The 22,331-nt window shown below is 31.8% G+C and overlaps 1 protein-coding gene and 1 long non-coding RNA gene across 7 annotated transcripts in view; one reads left to right on the top strand and one right to left on the bottom strand.

The window, feature by feature from the left end:
• The window catches only part of LOC130893603 (AF4/FMR2 family member lilli), a 513,028-nt gene that overhangs the window by 325,254 nt on the left and 165,443 nt on the right, over positions 1-22,331 (bottom strand). For 2 of the 6 annotated variants that reach the window (XM_057799830.1, XM_057799828.1), the window contains exon 1: positions 17,293-17,587. The exons of 2 other annotated variants lie outside the window; for them this stretch is intronic. Coding sequence is in view for 1 of the 4 variants with exons in the window: in XM_057799828.1 (XP_057655811.1) it covers positions 17,293-17,309 (17 nt within the window). In the remaining 3 variants the exon portion in view is untranslated. Of the gene's footprint in view, positions 1-17,252; positions 17,588-22,331 lie in introns of those variants that run through there. 2 more of the 6 variants (XM_057799829.1, XM_057799833.1) reach the window with 2 other exon arrangements.
• On the top strand, positions 1,803-15,609 carry LOC130893622 (uncharacterized). Its single transcript, XR_009059224.1, has 2 exons — positions 1,803-1,890; positions 15,411-15,609. It is a non-coding gene; the product is annotated as an uncharacterized LOC130893622 (long non-coding RNA).

Here is a 22,331-nt window from a genome sequence, read left to right as displayed (position 1 = left end):
TAGGTAAATGGATTCAAAGATGAATAAGGAATGAAGAGTCAGAATTTTTAATCTTTTAAAGAAGTCCCTGCAATGAGCCCTGCTGTTAAGTCTGAGTAAATATCAAACAACTCTCTATTGTAGTTTGAAGATACGCTCAAATTGAGTCTCACCACACGTACCCCAGAAGGGAAGGGCATATCGGAGATGCGACTCAATAATAAACTATTAAGGAGATGGATAAGTTCAGTTCTTTTTCTTATAACCACCTCTTGGAAATCTTCACTCTCATAGGAGGTTCTCACTTGAAAGGAATAGGGTTTTTCCTTCTCGTATCTCACTTTTATATTTGAAGATAAAACTTGTATTTCATTTATGACTTTGTCAAAATTGTTGCCGATCTGCCTCTGAAGATTTTTTATATTATGGTACTACAGCTATGATTTTTGTAACATCTTCGACGAAATGAGATGACATACTAGCTTACGGCACTGTTAGACCTTGTCGAATGCCTGGGCGATATCTAAAAAGGCAGCCGAACAGTATTTCATTATCTTCAAAAGACTGGTATACTTTTTTTGTGACTCTATGGACTTGTTCACTCAATCACCAGTTGTTCAACAAGTTTTGACATAACTGGTAATAGGCTTATTGGTCTGTAAGTTGTAGTGCCTTCAAGAGGTTTCCCTGGCTTAGAGTTTAGTATAATTCAGCCTCTTATTTGATAGTTCCTTCAGGATTTTGGTACTAATTAGGTCATATCCGGAAGATTTTTTAGTTTTTTCGTTGTTTTCCATAAGTCGTAATTAGTGGCTTTTGCTGCGATTAAATTCCTGAGGTAGTTTGTCCATAATTTTTTGTTGAATTATCCTTGAGAAAGTTGTGGGTGTGGTAAATTTATCTTTAATTTGTGTAGGGTCATAGGTTGCTAATTGGATTGATTTTATAAGATGTTCAACCATATTATCAATGTTTTCTTCAGTTTTTAGAAGATCTTGAAGATCCAGCAAGTTATCCAAATGAGCACGAAAGTCATTCCATTTGCTATATTTGTTGCCTAATCTTGGTGGTATTTCTTTTACTATTATTTGGATGCTGACTGTGATTAGGACAGGAGTGTGATCAAAAGATAGTTCAAAACTAGATTGTACATCTACACAGCATCTCCGAAGTCTACTAGATCAGGAATTTTATTCTTATCAGTTCGCCAATAGGTCGATTCACCAGTTGATACGGATCTTATTCCTCTTCTTTCCATAGCTTTTAGTAGCTTTCTGCCTTTTGGAGTTATTAATCTAGAGCCCCATTGTGTATGTTTGGGGTTGTAATCTATTGCAAAGTTTGGTACACAGCTTCTCGTATTGTGCGCTACTTATTGTATGTCATGGTACACTGAATACTGCAGTGATTGTCAGGTAGCCTTCCAAGTCTAGTTGCTTTTATATACTTTGTTGAGTATGGCTCCAATTCGTGATGCTTGATTACAGACTTAATGATAATAATGATAATGATATGGCACTATTGAAATAGGAATACAATTAGGTGTCTATTATAGTTAGTTTTCAAAACTGATAAGTTGATGATAAAAAAATCAGGTAAGTTCACTTATCTAGTTATTCAACTCAATAAGTTTAGTTGTAGCACTACAAATTGGGAATTTTGTTCTGATTACTAAAACATCGTTTGATTTTATCGATTTATTTTCATTGATTTGTTGTTTGTAAAAAAATATTATCAACACGTTATCGTCAATAAAAACTTATAGATACTAAATGAATGTTTATCTACTATCCTGGCTTACTAAATTTGTTTGAATTATTTAGTTTGACGTCTTACATTGTGCTAAGAAGGTTTCCTAAATTGGATGTGAAAAATGATTTATTAATTTATTTATTTATCATTGATCATTTGGTATGTAAATACTTCTAACTTAACATCAAAAATATTGTTATTGCTGAACCTATATATAACTGATTTTTCTTAGTATACACTAAATGTTTTTCCACATTTCTTAGAAAATTGTGGTGAAAACCAAACATAAATACTTCTAATTAAATACAATTCAGAAATGGTAGTTTAATAACTTTTAGTTTAGTCTCCTCAATCTCCCAAAATCTTGGTGAGACTTTGATTTTCGTTTTTATCGAAATAGCTGAATTATATTTAGTTGCCTAGTTGTAGATTGACACCACGATTAAATAAAAGCGATGATTACTTTTTAAGTTTGTACGAGGGTGGTTCAAATATAAACCGGAATTTTTGAATAAACGTAAATCGTAAAAGTGGCTGCACTGGATGTTATTTTGGTTTGTTACAAAGTGTAGAGAGCATCCGAGACCGCCTAACCTCGCTTTTATAGCCATGAGCGAGAAGGATGTATTAGTGTCTGTACCGACGAGAACGTCGGCGCTGTAGAAAAACTCGTTTTGGGAAACCGATGCTGTATTGTACGCGATATGGCTGAAGAATTGAGCATCAGCGTAGGTAATATTGAACAAAGAATTCATGAACGGCTCAATTACCACAAAATGTCAGCCAAATAGATGCCAAGACTTCTGAATTTTTAGCAGAAATTCACACGCGTCTCCTGCATCCGTATGAACAGGATAGAGAAAATTGATTGCAGCGAATATTCACGAGATTTGGGTACATTATTATATTCCTGTTTGTAAACATGCGCCTATAGAGTTGGGGAAGAAAGACAAAGGCGCGCCAGCTGAAACGAAGGTTACACTGTCAGCGGGGAAGGTGTTGAATACCATGTTTGGGACATGGACGATAGAAACGTTGAACGAATTGGGTTGGGAAACACTGCAACACCCACTTTATAGTCCCGATTTCTCATCACGCGTCTATTATTTACTTGGACCAATCAAAGTGGCGCGGAAATAGATTTTCGTACGCGAAATTGGTACTTGTTATGTACTTGTTAAACCGAGAGTTTTTTACTAAAAGTCATCCGAAAGCTTCTGGAGAGGTGGCAAAAGTGTGTAGAGTGTGATGGAAGCTCTTTAGAGAAAGTTTAAAAAATTTCAACTTTCCGGCTTAATAATAAAATTTTTTCTAGCAAAATTCCGATTTATATTGAGCTACCCTCGTATGAAGCGATTTCACTTCTATTGTCAATTCCCGCCAGGTCAATCACAAAAAGAGTTTTTGTTTGTCATGAATAGCAAATGGCGAGACGAAAGGAACAAAACGTCTCTAAATTTGATAAAAAATGAATTCACTTAACTTCTACTTTAATTTGAATACAGACTGTAAAGATGCTGTTCGATTATTCAGTAGAAATACTACTTTAATCTAACTTCAAAAAACGACAAAAAATATGTTTTCGAAACACAATAAAAATAAATTGTACATTTTTTACCTATAACAACCAATTTATTTAAATTGCAGAAAAAAGTAGCTGTAACTGTAAGTGAAGTTTTTGTAGTTACGAACCAAATACGGACTGTTTCCAAATTCTCTTTCAATGAGAAAAAATATCGGAGGTAAAATATTAATACTTCTACGACCGAATAATGCCAAATGCTCAAATAAAAACCACGTATAAACAGTGTTCAATCTGCATTAGTCAGTACTTGATGTTTGATGCCAATGAATTTTGCATTGCAACTTTAATTATGTCAATTTTTAGAAGATTAGTTCTTTCCGCATGCAGTTGAGTTCTATGTTTCTAGCGCTATATAAAAAAGGGCAGTTCTAGCCTTGCAGCGTACGCAACTACCGCACAAGTGTTATGAAAAGTTAGGTTAGGTCTTGCAAAAAAATGTTTTTACGTCATTTATAATATTTACATTGTTTTTTTCATTCATTTGTATTTATAAAGAATCTAATTTCTGAATTGGTCAAAAGTACCGTAACGTGTCATCTTTTAACGCAATTATATACGTGTTTTATCAAAATAATGGGATGTGAATGCTTTCTTGCTCATGTCAATAAAAGGAGTATAGTATTATTAGTTTAAACTGTACACTAGAATATGTTATTGAATCGGCAACTGCAGCGACTATGAATCTTCTCCTTGGGAAATCCAGGGAACAGTATTTAAAGGAATATAATTCTTTTATGGAGTGGCGTACTAAAAAAGACATAAACAGCTTCACAAAAAGAGTGTTACTAGCTTACTTTGAAACTAAATCCAAAATGTGGAAGTCTTCAACACTTTGGACGACTTATTCAAATCTGAAAGACACCCCAATGGTAACGATATTGATAATACCGGAAATGTTTAATTATCACAGTATCTGATACAAAAACTCATGTTTAACGTCGATTTACTGTTATTGGTGAAATATATGACAATAGATTAAAATTGGTAAACATTTAAAAGAAATATAAAAACCAATGACGCAGAAATGTCAAAACAGATCATTTCTTTTTGCAGTATAGAAATGGAAAATGGAAAACCCAAGTTGTTGTAGGTATCAATATCTTTTCAAAAATTCCATCGCTAATCGCAACATATTTGAATTTACCCAATCCAAAAAACTACACAGGGCATACATCTCGACGCTCTTCGACGTCTCTATTAGTGGATTCCGGTGGTGATATAATTCAAGAAGCACGGTGGGTGGAAATCCAACACAGTTTCGGAGGGTTACATATGCTACTCAATAAAAAACAAAATGGATTCCGTAGTGAAAATTTTAACGGGAACTAGTTCGACTTCAAGCAACATTGTAAATGTTCACGATCCTATCAACAATCCAATAAGTACTAATACAACTATAGACGATGTTATTTCTTTGAACTCGTTAAATTTTGCCAATTCAAGTATCTACCTGTCTATATATTTGTATATATATGAATTGGCATTAATTCAAAATGTACCAACTCTAATATATTTCTAGCTTTCTATTACTTATGTATTCATCGTCTGTAAATTAATGAATTAATTTGTTAAGAATTGCTCATGTTAAATTTTGTAATATCTTTTAAAAAACATTAGATTCATAAACTTTAAAATTCAATATTCAATTTGACGCTTGATATAGTTTTTAAAAACTATCAAAAAAAAACTAATTTTAAAATCAATATATATATATATATATATATATATATATATATATATGTATGTATGACATAGAGAGAGAGGGAGAGAGAGAGAGAGAGATGGCAGCAAGTTGGACAAGCATAAATTCCGAAATTCTCTTCACTTTTCATTATCTGATCAAATCGAGTGACGGCTTCACTTTATTCCTGATTAAACTGTCTATAAATTATTGATTGATACTCTCCAAAATGCTTAATTACTTTTAATAGCATGAGAGAAAAATGAAAAACAGCGATTTTTCCGTGCAAATATATATTTGAAACAATATATAAATATATGAAATAACTGAATCAGCACACATTTGGTTCGCTTTCCTAATTTTTGTTTTTAAATGTCGCGTCAAATTATGAAATAGAGAAACTGGTGTTTGCCGAAGTTTGCTCAAAATTGTCTTTTTTAATTCTTCACATTTAGTTGCCTCCCAACAATTAGAACATACGCTTCGTTTCAAATTTCGCATTTCGCAAAACATTCAATAGGCCTCAGTTGAGGTACATTGAGGCACATTAGAAGTATCAATAAATGGAATATTCAACTCTGCAAAAGCTCTCACCAAATCCTTTGCATAATAAGCAATTGCTATATCTTACCATAGAAACAAAAATGTTATATATTTTGCGGTTACACAATTTCCACAAGAACAAATGTATGCTGAAGAATAACCACGAGACGATATCGCAAACCATACCAATACTATCAAGTTGAACTTTTTGTGACTTTTGATATACACTTCCTAGCCTTTCGGACAATAATAATGATAATGATTTCCAAACCTTAAGCAGGCGAAAACTCGTTGTTTATTATTTGTATTTCTTACATATTTTGAATTTTCTGCTCAATTGTCTCAAAGTGACTAACATTTTGCCGTAAGCCGATTTAAGCAAAGTTTCTTTCTTCTTTTTGGCATTTTTTTATTTTCTACCTGAACCTGATTTCCTTTCAATTAAAATACCAATCTCAACACGCCGACAGATGTCATAAATTCTTTGTTTGGCTATTCTTATTCTTACAAAGTGATTAACCGTAAACGATTTCTTCAGATTTTGATTTTGTTCATAAAACGTGGCAATTATTTTACGTAGTTCATTTTCTTTTCATTTTTCCATACTTAAAACTAAACTTCTAACACGAGATGTGATGTTTATACTTGAGACAACTACCACATTACGAAAAACAATTAATACCATCCTTTTCAATGTCTACTTTACTTACTGAACTGTCTAAAAATGTACGGATTTTTTCCCCACACCTTTCATTATATTATGATGAATCTGCAATGGAATGTTTAATGCTATTAACAGTTCACTATCCCACCATAACCTTTTCTGTGATTGATCTGAGTGCAGACAATACCAATGTGATTTTGGTATTCCACCATCCTCTTTATCGAAATATTGAGCAAGTAGTTCCTAATTTGGTGAAGGACAATTATCACGCACATATAGTTCACAATACAGTCAAGCAAGCAATGAATGTTTTTAAAAAATTTCAAAATCTACAGCCACTTCTCTGTTTCTGCATTCCGTAGAGAAGAGTTCAAAAATTTGTTGCTGCTCTTGAAGGTGAATGGCATGGGCTGAAGCGACATGTTGATACTAGCTGGCTTTCATTAATTCCTTGTATAGACTACATACATTTGAATAGAAAGGCTTGAGTGATTCTATTTTTGGTTTAAAGGAGAAGTGTCCTACACATATTCAAAATATTTTGATGATGGATGAAATCAATGAGGATATTAAAATTCAAATATTTTTGCATTTTATAAGTCATTTTTTACATTACTTCCATAAAACTGCTTAACAACTTAAAAGAAACAATATTACAGTCATATATCTGTATAATATTATGTAAAAATGTTGCAAATTCTACAACTAAATTACCCTACAGAAAGTTGTGATATAATATTTATTTTGTTATTTATTGGTAGATGTTTATAATAAATGGTTGAATTTTGGTGAAAGCAATTGGTTGTTCAAAATTTTAATTCAAAACAAGAGGTTCCATTTAATGAACGTTGGACAATATTTAGAGAAGAATTGAGCATCGAAATGGGCAATTTTTACTTAGAAATAACAACATTAAATGAAATATTTGCAAAAGTAAAAATGACGGCATATTTTAAAAAATACTGAACATAACTTCAAAAATTCATTTAAAGTAATTTCATTCCTACTTTCTATTTCCGCTACTTCATCGTTTACAGAATTATGAATTCGGAATAGTTAGTAATAAACAGAAGTAGTTCGAGGGTTGCTACTTAAATTTTGAGATAGACAAATAAAAACAAATATTTTTAAGTGGATATGGCTTTATTCTTTTTCAAAATATTTTCTATTAAGAACAATACACTTCCGCATGCGTTTAAACTAATTGTCGAAGCATTTTTTCCACACTGCTTCTTTAGGTATAGAAAAACGTTTACCTCTCAATTTATTTTTGATCTACAGGAATAAGAATAAATCATTGGGTGACCAACAAGGACTGTACGGCTGATGACTTCATCAATCCAATATTTTGACTGTTCAAAAAACGTTTTGTTTGAACGGAAGTGTGAAAGCTCGCATAGCCGTGGTGGAGAATGTTTCGTCTCCTGCAATTTGTTTCCCTGATTCTTTCGAACCTTTTGGCAAAAAATGCTGGTCTCTCATTCATAATGGGCCGTTCTACGTTGCTCTAATGGAATGGTGTGAATGTTTCGAAATGATTCGTGCGCGAACAACTTTTGTTTGATTTGGCTCTTCTTGAAATACCCCTACAGTCGATTGTTGTTTAGTTTTGGGTATATGTGCAAAGATTCATAAAATTATAGACGTCTTTAGAAGCACCACAATTGAATTTGTTTAGCAATTCTTTGCACCAATCCACTCGAGCTTTTTTGTGTGCGAGTTCCAAATTATGCGATTTTCTACGCGAATAAATCTTTTTGACAGCCAAATTTTTATGTCATATTGAATGTATGCGAGTGGAGCTGTTGCCCCAGTATGACTTAATCTCACGGTATGTCACATGACGATCTTGCAATATCAGTTTACGCACAGCACCGATTAAATTTGTAAAACCAGCGAAACACAGTCGACATGGTGCTTCATCACCAAAAGTCAAATCGAGTTGATCGGCACACTGCTGTTGATTTCATCCACGTCGAAAGTCAAAGAACATCATCGTACGATAATTATATCGATTTAATTCCATTTTTTAACGGTGAATGTTTCAAATATCTGTGAACAACTCAAATAGCACTCCAATGACAACACATTCAGAATCCGTACATCATTTAAAATGTCAAAATTTATGATGACAATGTCAGAATTGACATATTCATTTCAGTGTTGCCATATCTCGAAACTTAAGTAGCAAAATCAGCTATTGATTTATTTTAATTTAAAAAATGACAAAATAGTGTTAAAAATGGAAGGAGCACGAAAAAATATATTTTTTATGAAAGTAAGTAAATATATTTTTATATATTTTTAATTTTCTCCATAAAATGATATATTTTGTAGAAATGAACGTTTTATAGCTTATCAGAAAAATACTGTATTTCGTTGAAAAAATATTGGCAACCCTAACATCAACAAATAGTAATGTTCGATGAATTCTTTAACTGAAATTTTAAAACATTATTTTGAATTTAGATATCGCGCTATTCACATCATTCAAGCTCTGTTAAATTGATTCTCAGATCAGTGTCGTAAAGTTTCGTTTTCTAATGCATTTAATGTTCGTCAAATTTTATTTATAATTTTTTATTGGTTTTCTATGTATAATTATATAATTTAGATTAATCCAAATTAATAAAAAACTACCAAAAAGACTGAGTTGATTCATCATAATTGAATAGTAAATATTATGGGAAGCATGAACCCAGAGATAAAAATATATATCTAAGAATGTGCATTGGAAATAAACCTTTGCCAGCTATATTATGACGTTTTCGTATTGGGAGTGTGGCAAAATTAAACACCAAAATCTGCTAATTCTGATATATATTTCAAGCTTTCGAATACTTATGTATTTATCGTCTGGGAAATAATTAGTTAAGATTCAAATTGACGTTTTATAGAATTATTTGATTGAAATATTGATTCTGGTTACTATAGAATCATTATTTTCAATGGTTGGATTATAAATGACGTTGAATTTTTATAGGTTAGTTAAGGTTAGGTTGTTGTCACTAATGTTGACAATATTGATTGGTTAGTTTATGAATGAAATTAAATTTTAAAGGTCAAGTCGTTATGAGGGAAGTTGAATTTCATAGGTTAGGTGAGGTTAGGTTAGTTGGTTGTCAGTGGAGTTGGAATTTTTTATAGAATTTGTTTTTTCAAAATCTAAAAGATATGCATAAATTACATTAAGGTTATTTAAATTATTTTTTTTATTGATGCGTTGATCATTTTAGATAATATATGTTGTTTCTAAAAATAGACGTATTTTGTAGTTTTTTTCGGCTGTCAAAACTTTGACAGATTCATAATTCATATTGTGTCCTATGTACAATTTAAACAGGGTATTTCATATACTATGTTAGGCAATTTATTGATTGGTGTTTATATGTTATTTTAGTAAAAATAGATTGAATATTGAGGGTTTGACTGGATGCTATCTTAATTTTGTGTTGCTTAAAAATTCCAGAAAGTTTAGGAGTAACTGATTGTTTTGTATTGTAGAGGTATATGAATAGGTGAGATAGAAATGTCGGAAATGACGTTTGATGATATTGATTCAATATTAAAGTCAGTGTCAGATGTGTTACACAAAATTCGTTTCAAAAGATATGAAGAATATGAGTTTTCATAAAAAAGTATTTTAAGGTTCTTTTTTTGAGAAATTGGATCGGAAATTTCGAGGACTCTATAATTCATTTTTTAATTTAATTAATATCAGTGTTACGTAGGTGATATGAATGATAATTGATATATCTTCCTGAGCTTATTGGTTTCTTAAACCAGTCAATTAAAATTCTATTATCCTCGTTTCTTTTAAATAATAAATAATTTCTATATCAAACGTCAACTTGAATATTGAATTTGGAAATTTCATGAATTTTATGTTTTTACAAGAAACTACAACATATAAAACCGCCAAACCCTCGAATATTAACTAATTATTTCCCAGACGATAAATACATAAGTATTCGAAAGCTTGGCATATATATTAGAGTTAACTTTGGTATTTAATTTTGCCACAATCCCAATACGAAAACGCTCATTATGTAAAAATGTATACAATTTTACTATAAATAAATTTTGTAGCGTTGAAGACAGATATAATTCAAAATGAATTTCACAGGAATATAACTAACAGGTAGGTTCTGGACACAATTGAGGATAATATAAATATTAACAAATTGATTGATACGGGAGCATTCATACCAAGTGTTTCAGAACAATTAGCATTAGAAGGTCTTAAGGAAACTATCAAAATTAATCATGATGAAACAGTGACAGATAATTTCTATAATAAAATGCTTACGATTATTTGAAACAAAATGACATAAAATTTATTCCAACTCTTGTCTTAAAATTTCTAATCATTTTAATAGTACTGTTCCAAGTATAGCTTCTCCGAAGTTGTCAAATATAATTAAAGTTGGAGTTGCAATTAATCAAAGACTTCTGATTCAACGAAAGAAATATTAGGTAGCACCTAAAACGTCAACAGGAAGAAGCACATTCAAATTAAGCTAGATAGTACCCCAGCAGCGTTTGCGGTTATTAAAACTGTAAGGTTGTTCTTATCATTGTTGGTTCCAGCAATATAGATGTTTTTCTCGCCCTTATCACTTTTTAGTTGAAGGAAAAACGCACTTTCATCGCACTTAAAAACACGTGTTGCGTTATTTGTTACATTTAATAGATCCTTGGACTCCAAATAAGCTCTTCATCCCCAAACCATTGTATAATTTTTTCTTCTGATCCTTTTCTCCTGCCGGAGTTAAATTTTGTGCAACTCTTAAATTTGGATGCCTTTTTTGTAATGAACTGAACCATTTTCTACCTGGGCAAAAATTTCCGAATGGATTCGGACGCTTCTTTATGAGCATCTTAGCCAAAGGTAGTATCCATTTTTCTACCAAATATTCTTGTTTAGAAGTGAGAACTGTAGTTAGTCGCATACTTGTTATATATATAAATTGAATGACCTGGCGGCCGTTTTTATAGTTATGCCTTTTGCTACAGTTTCTAGAGCTTCATTTATCTGCTCTTTAGAATATATTCTTTTGTTGTTATATCTGCAATAAATGAGTTTCCGGTAACTGACACCTAATGTACCAATAATTGACACTCATAACTAGAACCATTTACATTTTAGAGCTCTTATAAAGAGATTAGCTTTCTGTGTATTCTTGCAATTTTTTGGTATGGTTCCATTACATTTTTTGGGACTTCTAATCTTTGAAACCTTTATCAGTAATTGGTTCACGTTAATAATCACTTGATTCAGTCATTGACACCCACGCCAACTTCAGACCATATGTTTTACTTATAAAAACGTATCAAAAATATTTGATTCATACCCTCAACAAAATAAAATAAAATAAAAACTTTATGAAATAAAAAAATATTTGATTCAATTACCTTAAATAATCTTTTACATTTTCACATCCAACTGGTAACGAAACTTTTCACATTTTGAAATGACAGACAGTTATTACTTAGCTGATTTGTCTCATGGTTGGTAAAGTGAAGAAAGAAAAAAAGGTAAAATATCATATTTATTGAGTTTTTGTATTGCAAATAGCTCTGAAACATGGAGTTAGCTTATTAGGTGATGATTCACCTTTAGCTCCTTACCTTACCTCCTTAAAATCTGCATTTATGAGATACTGATAATGTTGATTTTTTGATATATTTTTTTAAAATAATTAGAATTATACTATATCATTTTTCCACATTTTATTTATTTCAATTTTGTTATTAGTTTAGCAGATTAATAAACTGTCTGCCATTGGTACCCGGTGATGTTTGACTTTAATCATGCCATCCATGTCTAGTTTATGACCATTTGCATTTTTGAATGAAAAAATGCATATCCAAAGAAATACAAATCTTCAGAACTTCTAATTATGTCAGTTTACTTAGTACTAATTCCCTAATAGCCCTGCATTAAAAATGCAAGATAGTCTTTATTTTTTTTTTATTTGAAATTATTTTTTCAAAGAAATATCCTCACTAAAGTTCCACTGGTACTCTTACGTTACATACTTAAAAAAATAATTATTGCTGTTATGTAAAAACAATGACCAGCACCAACCTTTAAATTTCAAGATGTCTTTCAACTATTATGTAACTCCACATAAAAAATTTCATCAGATAATTAGCAAAAGGTCATAAACATACAACGATCTTTCTATTGATATGGTGTAGGTGTTCCCATATAAATTTTGTTGTCTGTATATTTGTTATTAATTTTAAGAAAATGTTTCATACTAGTATCTAAATATTCACTTCTTATCATAAAACAATTCAACTTAGAACAGAGATTGATAGAAATAATGAGATATATCAACAATAAAAAGATAAAAAGTATGATTTACAAAATCAAATGGACCTTTTCATATTTAAACTTCAAATTATATCTTCCGATCCCCCTGAAAATCAATTATTAATTTGGCTAACAGAACTGATATTTAACCATCAGGTTGTGAATTTAGGTAGACAGCTATTAATTGAAAAAGCAAAAACTGTACTAGGAAAATATAATTATCCTGAAAAATTTGTAGATATAACGTCTTCCTCAATTAATATATATTTTTCATGGACATATTTTGATGAAAACTGAAATTATGTCGCGGAAACGTCAAATAAATTTGTCATAAAAAATTTACTATTCATTGATAGAATATTGATAGAATTGATAGAATTCATAGAAACTTGGGGTTGGACTTATCAAGTTAAACTGTTTGTAGTCAAATTTCGAAGAAAATTGAAGGATTGAAAGGATTGATGATGATCATGATTTGAATTAAATAATGCTTACAATTAAAAATTCAATGAAGCTTAAAAACTGGAGAATTTCGCAAATAACTAAACTAGGGATCGAAAGTCAAAATTTATTCAATTTCAGATTTCAGATTCAAGGAAATTAGCTTAACAGTTCCTTAACTGCATCACTGATTTCCAGGTGCACTTTCTTTGGTTAGGGTCTCATGTTCGTAATAAAAAGATCCGAAGTCTACAGTAGATTGTGGAACACGTCTTCGTTGGTAGATATACGAAAGTGTCTGATCCTGAAAGTTTTGTAATTCTTATTCATACTTGCCTCTCCGATAATATTCCGACTGGAAGAATCGATTTTTGCACTATTTCAGAACCATGCAACAAAATTTGATGCAATGTGGATTGCATGTAGTACCATGAGTACTTCTCAATAGCTGTTTCTTTTCAGAATAGCTGGATTTTCTCTAGATCGATCATTGCATTGCTATAAGAATTCCTGTATGGTAGAAATGTACTATTTAAGCCAATTAGGTAAACAAGGTAGTGCAACAAATAAAGGCGTACTCTGATCCTTTTCTTTCTTTGCGGTGTATAATCGGATCGGCAGATAATAGCAGATGATTTTTGTTCTAATCTGTACTTTAACACGTCTAATATGAAAAATGACATACGACATCTTGGAGGAATCCGGAGCTTTTTTTGTAATCACAGCTGTCATAAATGCTTATTTGAAGTTCGTAACTTTATAAAGCGCAACAATTTTCTGTCCAGTGTGACTGATGTGTGGCTTAGTTGACCATCGTAGAGCAGAGAAAAAATTCGATAATTTTTTTCTTCCTCTTTCACAATAATATATCACTCATCTTATTATTCTGATAGTTGGTCTAAATTATAGGGAATACCCTTGTAACAGGGAAAAATGATGCTACTCCTAGATCCTGTAACTTATATAGCGCGAAAATCACAAAATGGATAATCGAAATTAACGCATTCGAGAATCGATTTTTTTCCGCTCAGTCAACACTGTGCGGGGTATGCAGAGCCATTATCACCATTTATCAATACTTTCTCACTCCAATAAATTCAGCAAATTCGTGAATGCCAGTTACTTGAGAATGAAGCATCAGATTTGCACAAATTTTCATTGAATGATGAAAGTATACAATGGGGATTAGAAGTTTATATGAGGCCTGATTTTATATTTATTACGATAGGATAGGTTAGGTTATGTTAGGTTTTTGCATGTGACGTAATATTCGCTAAGAAGAGGGTGGGTGGACGAATCCAGCACACCTGGGTCCACTTCCTAGAAGTCTTTATTTCCCCACCCACAAAAAAAGATCAGGTTAGGTTAGATTAGGCTCATACTCAAATTATTGAACGATATTATAAACTGACGAATAATTGTGAACTGCAACCAACCATTTTCAATTTTACGTTTACATCTCGATAGTTTATAATCCAACTTTGGCGGTCATTCTTTAGTCATTGATTGTTCTTGTGATTTTTAATAAGTGTTTTATATATGTTTTAAATAGTAGATTCACTGTTTTCATATTTAAAGTAACATTTGTAGTGTATAAGAAACTTGTGCTTATTTGTGATTTGTGAGGCTATATCCAATTATAACAATGTCCGAAATTGAACCGGTCCTTCCGCAAAACTCACCAGTTGTTGTGGATGAAGAACAATTTACCATAGAGTTACAAAACTATTACAGAGGGCACAGTGCAAATAGTAAAAAGTTGGAATGGACAAGTGAAAAAATATAAAGTATGATCAAATTGTTGGAAGACTATAATTCAGCTAAATCTCAGGCAAGGCACCCAACAAATAAACAATACCGTCACGCAAATAAATATGATATTATGAATGTTGGTAACCAAAAGGTTTTAATAAAAATAAAGAAAACAGATCTCAGATCCAGTAGTACAAATAATTCCAACAGAATTATATTACCAAATAATACTCGAGGTACATATTGTTACAGGTCATGAACGACGAGACAAAATTGTTCACGCCTTGAGAAATAAATATGTGGTACCAATATATGCGATAACAATATTTCTTAACCTGTGTAAGACATGTCTTTCAAAGAAAAGCTGTCCTAAAACAGGGATTGTCCTAAAGCCGTTGATTTCTGACGACTTTAATCGAAGAGGTCAGATAGATCTTGTTGACTTGGAGATATACTTTTGCCACATTAAACTATGACATATAAACCACGTGAGCTAAGACAGTTGATGTACTCAAAGAAATTATCTCATTCTCCCTACGGACTCATGAGCTTAAAACTTTCTTTTCGTAAATAAACTGTGTTTTAGCTCACTTGGTGTATAAATAACTATTACTCAACACAAATTAAGTTAAAATTTTAAAGAACAAGTAAGTAATTGTTCAACTAAACACTACATTTTCTACTTTTTCAGATTTCTGGTACTTTGCCGTTAAGAACTGTCGCATCAATGTCCTCTTCTTTCGGCAGACAAGGCATGAAACAGTGCAATTGCAGAAATAATGAAAAAGGACAATGTGTGTCTAACAAATGTCATTGTCAAAAAGCTAACGTTTTATGTAATTCCAGATGTCACAGTTCTCTGACATGTTGCAATAAATGAACATTTTTTACTGCTGATTTTTCTATTTTCCTACTACACGGGCATACATAGCTATTAACATAAAACGTAAATACCTGATATCACACAATTAATTAATTGTGAATTTTCTTTTCTTGTCTCTCACGTTTGTTTCTTAACTTAACATGGATACAGAACGAGCTACCGCCAAGACCCACCAATCGGGGTCGGTTCATAATTTGACGGATGATAAAACCGGACATATTATGAACCCTGCATGTTATATCGCAATTTGACTATTCGACATTGACAGATTGTAAACTATCGAGAAATAATACGTAAAATTGTAAATGGTTAGTTGCATTTCAGTATAGTTGTACTAATTTTTACAAACTCTCTTCTCAAGGGATGTAATGGGAAAGCATATTTTTTATAAGCTTAGTAATTAATTTTTACCAAAAATGATTACGACTCCTATTTTCTTTAACTATGAATAATTGAACTTGGTTTATATATAAATATATTTGATGCTATTTTCTCTATTCTCTAAGGATTGTTCAAGTTGAGCAAAGCAGAAATATATTTTAAGGTAAAGATAACTATACAAAATTCTTGTAATATATAACTAGTGGAGATTGCATCTCCCACCTTTAGATGTAGGAGGGGTAATCGTAAAGACGAGAATATGTAACGAGTCTTAATTCGATCATTAGAAATGTAAATAAGGAGAAGAATAACAGATGATAAAATTGCTTCCTCAACCAAATACCCACAACTAACCCAAAGTTTATGTCACCTGTTTTAAAGTCTCAAAAATATGTCGAATAAAAAGTCTCCTAGTTACTCATTCATAAAATAAAAACAATTAATTCAAACTTTTTGAAGACAGTTATGACCTTTGAACTTTACGAATCTAAAAATGGTTATAATAAGTCACTCTTTTTTAATTGTTTGTGAATTAATAATTGGACCAGTGTAATGTACAAGAATTTTTTCATTAATATCAACTTACAGAAATTCAAACATATTCAAAAGTAACCTATTAGTTTACTAAAAAAGTTACAATCCATGTACATAATAGGATATTGTGATATTCACAAATATTTTTATAAAATAATATTTATGGAATTTACTATGTAATTGGTAAATATATAAAAAATTAATAATTTTATTTCATAAACAATATACAAAAGACCATTGTCTCAACTACTGAATATTTTGGCGTACTTAATATTGATTTGATTTATTGCTTCCTACAGTATTGTTTTGTGTGTACGAAATAAAATGAAAATAGATAGTCAGGCAACACAATATACGTAAAAAATAACGGGAATGGTAATTTCCATAAAACATGGATAGAAATATTTGTAAAAACGCAACAAATGAAGGTCTACTTTTAATGACGTTTCATAAATGACAATGAAAATAAGAAGTTAACACAGTCAACAGTCTACACAGGTGAAACCTTGGCCCGAATTTTAAAATCCTCTCCTATCCAATTGCTACGGCTAATAAGTTACTTTTAATTTCGAATCATAATAAAAAAAATATATCAATACAATAGTTTCAAATATAAGCTATTAGTTTTATTTAATTAATACGATATATATGTCAACTGGTTCCCATCAATTAGTCAGGCTGGTGTTAGTAAACTGATACAGAGCGAAAGTATATCATAAAAAATTGATACTGTACCGATTTGAAACTTAAATCATCTGTCAGAATCAGAACATACCGAAGAGGCTTCTTCATTTGGGGAAAACCCCAGTAGATCCTTTTTAATCCAAAAAAGCACAGTCACACAATATGACCACTTGTTGTTCTTATGTTTGATAAAAAACCGACACAATCACACACACTTAACTATTTTTCATCTCCATTATCCAGCTTAACACACGACACGGTAAATACATATCTGGTTTGACATATTATTATCAAAATAGAGTGAGAGCGTAAGAAAACGTAGGTACAGTGTGCCACTCACTCACATTCACATTGTATTGTAAACCGGTGTTGCCGAGTCACTTGTATCCAATTAAGGATTCGTCTACTACTAAACGCAGAACAATGCTAAAATTGTTGAAATATTCTAGTTTCGATCTTGAATTATCTAGAAATGTATTTTTAAACATACGGTTACTGGGTTTTGAAATAACTAGAAGATTGAAATAATGATTGAGATAATATTCAAAAGATTATTATGTATAAGTTGATCGAAAAATTAATTTTATAACCTTAGTTTTTTCAATAAAAACATGACCAGCTCTAATTCTTAATTACAAAAATTCCAATACCAGGGAAATCATGAATAAATTGTTCAGTTCATTTGAATCCTTCTTAAAATAAACACATCTTATCTCAAATTATACAAACATAATAAAATATGAGATCCGTTCAAACCCAACAAAAAAACCGTCCTTGGTACGGTGACGATTTTGAGCAATATGGATTTGGTGTTCCACCAAGGCAGTAACCGTTAAACGAACAATTCTGTTTTGTATTCTTACCGACTTAGGTATCGTTTTTGAACCGTTTCTGAGATAGTCTTTTCGATACTTAGTTGACAGCAAGTATTATTATCAAAACCGTGTACAGCCGGAGTTTGCTCAGAAAATATCGTTTAAAAGCTTCCAATAACCTTCCAAGAGCGGTCCAGATTAGCAGGTCGGAACAAACCTATAAATCCTTCATGTAAAAAAAGTTGATAATGATTTTATCCTTAATTTTTGAAAACGAAATTTCCTTTAATTCTTCTCGTTATTTATGTATTTTACTTCTATTGAAAAAAACAATTATTTATACAATACAATTAAAAACTAGGAAAATTACTTGAGACAATAAGAGTCGTGAATTAATAATTAAAGATTGCTGTAGCCATCCAAACCAACTTTACTCATAATATTTTAAAAACGTATTTATTTATTTAATATATAATATTTTCATTGAACAAAATTTTATCTATAAAATTATCAATATCGTAATCCTTGAACAGATGCAATTCAGAAACAATTCGACGTTTCATTTCCTTGTATACGCTGCTGAAAAAATGATATCGGCAATGGCGCTCTAAAGATTTCACTTTACAAGCTTCTTCCCCTTTTAGCGGAAAGTGGACGTTACCCGTACGAGTTGTTCGCGAGAGCGCGTTTTGAAGGCGCCACCGATCAAGCAGGCCGGCGGCGGGTTCTAAATTCGACCGTTTGGGTTCGCAGTCGTCGGTGCACTTCGGTGTACTATTATGAAAACGACGTAGAACTATCGATTGATTAATTCTGAAATCTTAGGATTTCTTACTTTTTTTTCGTGCGGGAATGAGCGTTTTGATTGTTTTAACGTAACATTTATCGCAGGAATTATGTTGTTGACAACTATTATACTTCTACGAAATTTTTATTTCTCCCAATTTATATTTAGTTTCAAGTTAAAAATTCCAAAACATAAATAAGTAAAATATTTAGGAGTAGATTGAAAAGTTGATAATAAGGACGATATTTTTTAAGGATCTAGGTAACAGTGTCTGACATAAATTGATTCGTTGCTAACTATACTGGGAGTATTTTAAACTTTGTTCATTTTGCTCTAACTTAATAAAAATACAATGTATAAATTGATGATTAATTTGTAAACAGTTTGATATGGGCTGAAAAAGCAAAATAAGTAATAAATTGTAAATTTTCGTTTTATCTCCGATTATTTTTATTTGAAGTGGTACTTACTACATTTCTTTTCTCTTTTTACATACCTGGAACAAAAAATATCGTTAATTTAATATGGTGTATTTTAACATATTATTTACTATCTACTAATTCAATTCAGAATATCGATTGTGTCAACAAAATAAAGAACTTTACGTTTGGACAATAGAAGATATTATTGTCTATATAATAAAATAGCATATTGAAGTATAAATGATTTAAAGACCAGTTACTTTACACTTTTTTATTGGTAACCATATTTCAAAGTGATTTTACAAAAAATGGAGGGAACTATAGTTTTTTTGATGTTTATAGCTCTAGGAGTTAAACTAACAATAACCCCATAAATCAGTGACGGAGAATATCTAAAATAAAATGTTTGGCATTATTTGTTCTAAAATAAAATTTTTGTTTTCTTCCCTAATTTATTAAAAATACTAATTTATTTCAATTCAGGTCTTGAATATATTTACAATTACAGAAAGGATTAAAATTTCTAATCAACAGAAAGTATACGAGGGATAAACAAATATTTATCATTTGATATGGCTTTGTTGTTTTTCAAAATGCGTGCGTTTGAACCAACTGTTGAAGCATTTTTTCCACACCGATTGAGGTACGTGATTTGAACGCATCAATCGCTTCTTCAGGTATAGAAAAACGTTTACCTCTCAATTTATTTTTGATCTGCGGGAATAAGAAGAAATCATTGGGTGCCCAACACAGACAGTACGGTGGATGGCCCATCAATTCGAAGTTTTGACTGTTTAAACACGTTTTTGTTTGAACTGATGTGTGAGAGCTCGCATTGTTGGGGTGGAGAAAAATGCTGAGACACCGATCTACGTTACTCTAATGGAACGGTAGTGTCATGTCCAGTTGTTCTGAAAAACAACAAAGACAACTTTTGTTGACATTGGCTCGTCTTGGAAGACCCATACAGTCGAATGTTGTTTAGTTTCGGGTTCATATGGATCCGATGGCTCCATCTATAGTGCGGCTATCGCGAGATTCGGATGCAGCAAATGGACGCTATATATTGGCGAGGGTGAGGGATCTCACAATCTTTAAAACACTTAAACTATTCCTCGCCTCGATCTCAACGACCAATCAGCGTGTGCCTCGAAGGACATACGAATACCAGCATCAAACTAACGCTATTCTCAGAAGGGCTCCCTTGTGGATTCCTTGCGTGAGTTATATTATGGCTTCCACAACACGTATGGTATTGGATCAGTCGAATTTGAAGCAAATCTTTTCGTTTCAACGGAGAAACGTCTACAGGTCCAAAAAATTAAGAAAAGCTATGGCAAATATTATTCCAGTAGCTCTCCAGGTTAAAGTAAAAAGATTTATTTAAAATGACGCGATCAGATAAGTAAGCACCCTCTGAAAGACTGAAAGATAGTATGCTCGGTCTGTTTCTTATTAATATTCAATCCTTAAGACACAAAACAGATGAACTGTATCTTTTACTAAAGGAGTTTAATTTTCCAGAAATTGTTGCCATCACTGAACATTGGTTAAATAATAATGAGCCTGTTCTTGTCAAAAACTATACCACAGTAGCCAGATTCAATAGAACTAATTTATCTCATGGAGGTACTATGATCATGTCTACAAACATCGACATTTCGGAAATAACACAGTTCATTGATATTATATCTGAGAAAGTATTCGAATTTTCTGTCGTCTACCACAAGACTTATTACCTTATATTGTTTGTATTTGCAGAATATCTGACGCTGACGTGCATACTTTCTGAACTACTGACCTTACTGGAGTCCTAGCAAACTAATTCTATGTGGCGATCTCAATATTGATTATTCCTGTGTGTGTTTCCTGATCAAGAATGTCTTGAGTAAATTTTTTATTCTTTTGGTATGGTCATGCATATAACGGCACCAACTAAAATAACGAAACCAGTTCTAATACTATAGACTATGTCGTATCATCGTAAAGGTAAAGGTTGGTCAAAAAGAGGCTTTTGCCATTTCTGTTTAAATATAAAATATTTACTACCCATCAATTTGGGTATTTAAGTAACAAATGCAAAAAGTATGCTATATTCTCCCTCTTTAATAATGTGCAATCTAGCCTAAACACTCCACTTTAACAACTTCATTGAAAGACTCTTCCTTCCTTATTCATCCTTGAATCCTTGAATCCTAATTCGTAAGCACGCTTCTCCAATTTCAGAAATATCGTTGCACGGCTATCCAGTTAGGAACGCGTAGCACGATTTTCACCTACATACTTCACGTTCAAAATTAGTTAAGGGCTCAATATTTTACAATGCAAAAAAATGCACAATCACTTGCCAATTGAAACCAAATCAAAATCATCTTTTCCCGCATTTTGCAACAATTTGAGGGCATATTTACTGGAAAGTGCCTTCTACTCTGTAAACGACTTCTATTCTAAGAATAATATTTACCTATTATTACCTATTACTGTTACCTATATTTTTGTTACTCATTGCAGTTTTCTTCTGTCATTTTTATGTTTGTTTTTTAGTTTTTGTCTACAAATTGTAACAATTTTTTAACAAGAAAGCATTTCTCTCTCTCTCTCTCTCTCTCTCCCTCTCTCTCTGTCATATGCACAGATCCTTGATTTGCCGCCTGTCACGACCTTATAGATGTCTTTTGAAGTACACGAGCTTCTTTTAACAATTGTCAAATTAAGCGGTATCCAAAGCGAACAAATCTTTTTGACAGCCAAGTGTTTATGCAATATTGAATGTAACCGATTGAAACCAATGCCCAAGTATGCCTCATTCTCATGGTATTACACATGACAAGCTAGCAATATCAGTTTAAGCACATCATTGATTTTTTCTGGCATAACCGCGGATTTTAGACGATCTTTACGAAAGTTATCCTGCAGCGAAATCCGAGCAGGATCGAATTCGGAAACCAACGAAACATGGTCGCCAAAAGTCGAAGCGATTTGAAAGGCATACTGATGTTGGTACGTTAAAAATGTCAAACTTCATGATCGCAATGACAGATTTGACATATTCACATCAGTGTTGGCATATATCAAAACTTAAGTAGCAGCCCTCGTAGTAGGATAA

This window comes from Diorhabda carinulata, chromosome 5 (genome assembly GCF_026250575.1).
Source record: "Diorhabda carinulata isolate Delta chromosome 5, icDioCari1.1, whole genome shotgun sequence".
Taxonomy (NCBI): Eukaryota; Metazoa; Arthropoda; class Insecta; order Coleoptera; family Chrysomelidae; genus Diorhabda; species Diorhabda carinulata.
The sequence above is the reverse complement of the archived record's forward strand: the minus strand, read 5'-3'. Positions and strand labels throughout refer to the sequence as shown.